The following is a 7,201-nucleotide window of genomic DNA, read 5'->3' as shown; positions in this document are numbered from 1 at the left end:
TGAAGAGGGAAGAGGAAACACACGGGTGGCACAGCTGGGGTGAATAAACATAATGACATAACAGGAGGAAGCAAAACTGAACACACTGAACACAGGACACTTGACTGTCAAAATAAAACAGGAAGCACAGAGACGCAGACCTAAGACCATGACACCACACCAGGGATAAACAGGGATGCAAACGGGGAGACGAGATGAAACACAAGGAGAGCAACAAGGGAACAGGTAGGGAGAGAGAGCGAGAGGGGACACGAGAGAAAAGGAGTGAGAGGGGACAAGAGACAGGGGAGTTGCAGAAACATGGATAAACATGACAGACAGGAGAGGACTGGAATGAACCCAAGGAGGGGGAACATGGGAACAGAAAAGGAAATCAAGACGCACACCCACAAACCCAAAGAGAGTAAATGGACTGTTTCTTATATAGTGCTTTTCTACTCTCCCGGAGTACTCAGAGCGCTCTATACATCATGCCACATTCTCTTTCTTTCTATACTTAGTGCTTCCTAACTACTTTCATACTCCAATGAATGCATTGGAGAGCAACTTGGGGTTAGTATCTTGCCCAAGGATACTTGATATGCAGACTAGAGGAGCCATGGATGGAACCACTAACCTTCCGATCAGTAGGTGACCTGTTCTACCTCCTGAGCTACAGCCACCCTAGAGAGGGACACAGGACAAAGACACAGGGGGGGAAACGGGGGAAACTAGACAATTCAAAATGCAGAATAAATTCCTGACCAACTAATGAACCTAAACATAAACTGTAACTACAGGGGTCCAACAAAGAATGGCCACGCATCATACTGATGTCTTCGGAAATTTATTTCTCTCTCTCTCTCACTCTTATTGTCTTCAGACACCGTGAAAACTGAAGAAACACAAAGTTTACAACATAAATGTTTTGAGCTTATCAGTCTCTCATATCAGTGTCCATAAACAGTCTTGTGCAAGCAGAACAGAAAAATGCACAATAATGGATATCACAAAAATGTCCTCTCATTACCAGTGTAGAACACGTATGCAACATTATACAAATGTTAAGAGAATTTTTATTTTAGTTAAATCATTAAAGTATAATCAAGTGTTTATATATTTTCACACGGTAAAGCTTACTGTTGAAAAGAACACAATGTATTCCTTGCTTAAGTGTGTGAGATGTTTGACAAAGACAGGATATACATGCATTCTTTACTTCAGTGTCTGAGATGTCAGATAAGCATGAATACTGCTGTGTCGTTGTTTTTCAGTTTGTGTGCAGAAGTTAGATAGCTAAGACAATGCCTGAGCTCTCCCCTCTTCAGTTGAAAGAGGAAGTACTATGTAACCCATTTTGCCTTATAAATAAAGCGAGTAAACGGTGCTCGGTGTGTTAGTCTGCTCAGAGACTCTCACCCGTGCGCACGTCTTTGAAACTCTGAGTCGGTCTGCCAGTGTCTCATTTCTCTCTTACTGTGTTTGAACAATTGTCAATCCCTTGACAACAAACAATATACATGAAACCATACCGTGTGCGCCTCTTGGACCACATGCAGAATAACATTAACGCTGAGGCTGTAGATGCATCTGTAGCCACGTATCCATGCTAGCTCCACAATGCCATGGTTGTGCTCTCAACCAAACTCTGGTCATGTGACAATTACAAACTTTACCTCATACAAACTTTACAGCACTTTACATATTTAACAAACCCATATTTTGTAATCACATATTTTAGACATGTTTTTTAATTAATGTTAAACTTTTATCATCTTATCTTATAAATAAATGAACTAAATTAAGCATGAATCTATCACAGAAACATGAAATAACCAACTTTATTTTAACTGTCTCAGGGACAGTTACATAAACCATAATACAAAATTACACTAAAATACAAGAAAGCTCAAAACGCTGCTTCAAATGACCCAGGACGATCCAATTGTCCCCACTCTCCCACTGGCCTGCACTTATGCTGTCCTTAACAGTCCAGGTGACTTGTGCAATTGAGTTCATCCTCAACATCTGAAGTCATCTATATCACACACACTTACTGAGGTAATCAATTTTAGGCAATTTTTGTTTTTGCTTAAATGGGGAAGCTGTGACACACTGTCTGCTCACCTCCAGTTAAAGATTTTTAATTACTTTTTTTATTTGTTTTTGTTAATTTTTATAGCAAGTAACACAGACCCATGCTACATCACTGCACTTATAATCTATGCTATATATTTTGCCTGACCTCTTTAAGAGAGACCTCTTTTTCTAGACTATTTGAGCTCACACAGCTCAACACACGATCCAACATAAAGCCAAAATCCAGCGTAGAGCGGCTGAGTGAATGTGGTCTGGACTCTGTGCAGGAGACACATGGTCTTTGAGACACTGTAAAACGACAGCATACCCGCTCTGTGATCCACGTATACTCCTATTCTGGGTGACTGAGGGCCTGAAATGACAGTTCTGATTTTGTTATGCCTCAGTTCATAACCATTTTTGAAACACTCCAGTGCCCAAGAACTGTCATTGTTCCCAAACAGACTTTCATCTCCTGTTCTGCTGATATTCTTGTATGAAACTGCCACTGAAAGTGCTCCTCCACTCCACACCACCTCCCAGTAACAACATCCAGTCAGACTCTCTCTGCTCAGGACTTGATGTCTGTTGATGAATCTGTCTGAGTGATGACTATATAAAAATTTTTTACTCATACATTTGACTTTTTTGTCCCCTTCAAATAAGAGACTTGTGTTTGCTGTGTTAAAATCCAGCGTTAGTTCTTGAGATAGTCCGAGGAACTCAGCTCTGGTTTTGGGTTCAGGTCGAGACATTACTGCATCCACTTCCCCCTCTAACTGTGAGACTGCGGTGCCAAAACGGATTTCCTGTAGTTTACGTTTGAACTCTGACACAGCTGTCATCACATCCTCAAAGTACTGCAAAGTACATGTTTTAATGTCGAGTGATCCAACAGATTCATGCACATGTGACAGTGAGGTGTACGTCTGGAGAAAGTGGGTGTGATCCTGTGTATGAAAGAGCTGCCCCAGCTCAGCATCTTTCCTCTTCAGCACAGTGATCTCATTCTCTATTCTGTCCTGAAGCTCTCTTGCACGACACACTTCAGCTTTCTGACGAGATCTGATCTGCTGTTTTACATCATTAAAGATCTTCTCACTGTCCCTCACTGCTTTATCAGCAGACTGAGTGATGGCTTCCACCTCCTCGTGAAGCACCTTTATGTCTTTTTCTTTGTCCTGGATTCTCTCTTGGATTTTCTTTCGACTCACCCCAAGTTCTCTCTGCTTTTTATTCCTTTCTGCTGTAGCTGAAACTGTGTCGTGGCCTTTATGTTCATCCATGGAGCACAAATAACAGATACACTGCTGATCAGTGCGGCAAAATATCTTCATCACCTCACTGTGTTGAGAACAGATGATTTTCTTAAGCCTCTTTGATGTGTCCACCAGCTTGTGTTTCTCAAAGGCAGTAGATTCATAGTGAGGCTGGAGGTGCTGCTCACAGTAAGAGACCAGACACTGCAGACAGGACTTGATGGCTTTCAGTTTCCTCCCAGTGCAGACATCACAGGCCACATCTTCAGGTCCAGCATAGCCATGATCGGCAGGGGAAGCTTGGAGTTCAGTCTTCTGCAGCTCCTCCACTAACTCTGCCAAGACAGTGTTTTTCTTCAAAGCAGGCCTCGGTATGAAGGTCTGTCTGCACTGAGGGCAACTCTGGATGTTCTTCTGATCCTCTTCATCCCAGTAGCTTTTAATACACTTCATACAGTAGCTGTGTCCACAGGGAACAGTGACCGGATCCTTCAGGAGATCCAAACAGATCGAACAGCAGATTTTTTTCTCATCCAGTCTGCTTGTTTGCCGTGCCATTATCGCTCTCAGATGACAGAATGATAAAAAAAAAAAAATAGTACTACTGCATTAAAATTAAAAAAGATTTTTTAAAAGCAAATTACACAGAAACTACATCTTCTTTATGCATGCTTCAATATCTGCATTGCGGCTCGTTTGTAACAGCATCCTGATGTCTTAACTTATGAGAAGATCTGTGAGAGTGAAGCTGTAGAAAAACACTGAGACTGAACGCAATTGGTTGATTTTGTGAATAGTGAGGAAGTTTTCAGCCTGCAAGTCATGCCACGAAGCCACAACTCTTGAGAAAAGCACCATGTGGTTCTACCCACTGTTGACAACACAGAGTATAAGATGCAAATACTAGACACCTTACACAACCTTAACTCAGTCCTTGACAATTTGTAGACAATTTCAAAATAACAATGTTCTTTAAAATGGATCAGTGAGTACCGCTTTGCATTTATCACTCTGCCAGATCCATAAGATTATCATTAGGTATTTCAATGCTGATTACAAACTCGTTTGAGGCTAACAAATGGAAATTAGAACCCAAATTCAGATGTGGAGTTTAAGATCTTGGGAGCGCTTCACAGGGAGTGGGACTGAGGCTGCTATTACTGGATAGATGTCACCAGGAAACCAGCTACATTTCTACTATCAGACCATTCTTTCTTGTGTCAGAGTATAAAAACATGGCAACACAGAGTCCACACCTAGTGAGGAATTTCATTTGTCAGAAAACACAAAAGACCTCAGCTGTGCAGTCCAATAATACAACAGTCAGTTTGGATATTTTAACGCCCCCATGATCAAAAGGCAAGGATGAGCTGCTGCAGCTGCAACTAGATGGTTTTAAGAAGAGAATTTTGAGTGAAGATATTTTCACTTAAACTGTTCCATTTCTGGAAAAATAAGCTTAAATGTCATACATTTAACTGTATTAATGAATATGTATTGAGTTTAAATACTCCAATATTATCCTAGAATGCAACCAACACACATTTACAGTGGTATGCAAAAGTTTGGGCGCCCTTGATAATTTTCATGATTTTCCTTCATAAATCTTCAGTTGGTTGGATCAGCAATTTCATTTAAATGTATCATATAGCAGAGGAACACAATGATATTTGAGAAGTGAAATGAAGTTTATAGGATTTACAGAAAGTGTGCAATAGTTACTTAAACTAAATTAGGCAGGTGCATACATTTAGGCACCCTTGTCATTTTATTGATTTGAATACCTTTAGCACTAATTATTGGAACATAAAATTTGTTTGGTAAGCTCATTGACCCTTGACCTACATAAGGGTATTTAAGGTGGCCAATTGCAAGTTTTTCCCCTCTTTGCATCTTCTCTCAAGAGTGGCTACATGGGAGCCTCAAAACAACTCTTAAATGACCTGAAAACAAATATTATTCAACATCATGGTTTAGGGGAAGGATACAAAAAGCTATCTCAGAGATTTCAGCTGTCAGTTTCCACTTTGAGGAACATAGTGAGGAAATGGAAGAACACAGGCACAGTTCTAGTTAAGGCCGGAAGTGACAGGTCAAGAAAAATCTTAGATAAGCAGAGGCGAAGGATGGTGAGAACAGTCATAGTCAACCCACAGACCAGCTCCAAAGACCTGCAACATCATCTTGCTGCACATGGCGTCACTGTGCATCATTCAACTATTCAGCGCACTTTTCACAAGGAGATGCTGTATGGGAGAGTAATGCAGAAGAAGCCTTTTCCACGCACATGCCACAAGCAGAGTTGCTTGAGGTATGATTAAGCACATTTGGACAAGCCAGCTTCATTTTGGAATAAGGTGCTGTAGACTGATGAAACTAAAATTGAGTTATTTGGACATAACAAGAGGCGGTATGCATGGCGGAAACAGAACACAGCATTCCAAGAGCTAGCCACAGTAAAATGTGGTGGCGGTTCCATCATGTTGTGGGGTTTGTGTGACAAGTGCAGGTACTGGGAATCTTGTTAAAGTTGAGGGACACATGGATTCCAGTCAGTATCAGCAGATTCTTGAGAACAATGTTCAAGAATCAGAGACAAAGTTGAAGTTGCACCGGGGCTGGATATTTCAACAAGACAACCACCCAAAACACTGCTCAAAATCTACTAAGACATTCATGCAGAGGATCAAGTACAACGTTCTGGAATGGCCATCTCAGTCCCCAGAGCTGAATATTATTGAAAATCTTAGGTGTTACTTAAAGCGTGTCACGGCCCAGCGGCACGAGGGAACAGAGATGGACACAGGTGCAGAAACCAACCCGGAAGCGAGACGGTAAGAGAACAAAGGATTTATTTTCGCCCACAGGCAAACACAAGCAAAAACAAAACGACGCCACCACACTAGTGGCGTGTAGGATAATCTAAGATAACTAAGGGTGACCTAGACACCTCTAGGAGACAGCTGAACAGCAGAGGCAGCGGGGAGGTGGAAGCAGGACTATGTAGGCGCCGGGGCACTGGAATGAGAGGAGATCACGGTCAGTGGGATCCAGCAGACAATCAACGATCCTCCACAGTTAAACTGAGTTGCCTTACTTGGTTTCAGGTGGAGGGGACAGGTGGGGCGGAAGGCCCGGAAGCGGTCGAGATGTGGGGAGGCAGGCAGGCAAGTGAGTGGTGGGCCGGCAGGCAACGTCGTATCAGCAGCAAGCGGCCCAGGTCCAGGAAAGCGGGAATGAGGGAGACAAGACCTCCACTCCAGGTGCTACCTCTGAGAACAAGTCATCACACGGGTTCTGGACAGAGCAATAATGCTCCACTTGACTAACATGGGGATAGCAGATAGGCGGTTGAGTGCGCAGGTCTGCCGGAATAATTACTCACAGGTGGTCAGCCAGGGAGGAGCAACCGAACTCCACCTAAAGGAGGAGGAGCCGCTGTTGGAGACCTGCAGGTACCCACCCAGATCATGACAAAGCGGGCTGTCCATGCTCGGAAACCATCAAACCTGACTGAACTGGACATGTTTTGTAAAACCAAAATGGTCCAAAATACCTTCAACCACAATCCAGACTCTCATTGGAAGCTATAGGAAGTGTTTGGAGGCTGGTATTTCTACTAAATATTGATGTAATTTTTCTGTTGGGGTGCCTAAATTTATGCACCTGCCTAATTTAGTTTAAGTAACTATTGCACACTTTCTGTAAATCCTATAAACTTCATTTCACTTCTCAAATATCATTGTGTTCATCTGCTATATATGATATATTTAAATGAAATTGCTGATCCAAACAACCAATGATTTATGAAGGAAAATCATGAAAATTATCAAGGGTGCCCAAACTTTTGCATACCACTGTAAACAGTTAAATAAAACTAAACT

General features: G+C 42.1%; 1 protein-coding gene across 1 annotated transcript; it reads right to left on the bottom strand.

Moving 5' to 3' along the window:
• Positions 1-1,044: 1,044 nt before the first annotated feature.
• LOC102296254 (tripartite motif-containing protein 16-like) lies at positions 1,045-4,181 on the bottom strand. Its single transcript, XM_005921671.2, has one exon. It carries the CDS (start codon positions 3,873-3,875, stop codon positions 2,253-2,255), a length of 1,623 nt encoding a protein of 540 aa, XP_005921733.1. The 5' UTR covers positions 3,876-4,181; the 3' UTR covers positions 1,045-2,252.
• Between the last annotated feature and the right edge of the window lie 3,020 nt (positions 4,182-7,201).

The sequence above is a fragment of the Haplochromis burtoni genome, unplaced genomic scaffold (genome assembly GCF_018398535.1).
Source record: "Haplochromis burtoni strain Fernald_Lab_line unplaced genomic scaffold, NCSU_Asbu1 Contig_51, whole genome shotgun sequence".
Taxonomy (NCBI): domain Eukaryota; kingdom Metazoa; phylum Chordata; class Actinopteri; order Cichliformes; family Cichlidae; genus Haplochromis; species Haplochromis burtoni.
Note: the sequence above shows the minus strand (reverse complement) of the source record. Positions and strands in the feature narration are given on the sequence as shown.

Coding starts and splice junctions, on each gene's coding strand:
- LOC102296254 (XM_005921671.2), bottom strand. CDS start 3,875: ATGGCACGGCAAACAAGCAGACTGGATGAGAAAAAAATCTGCTGTTCG.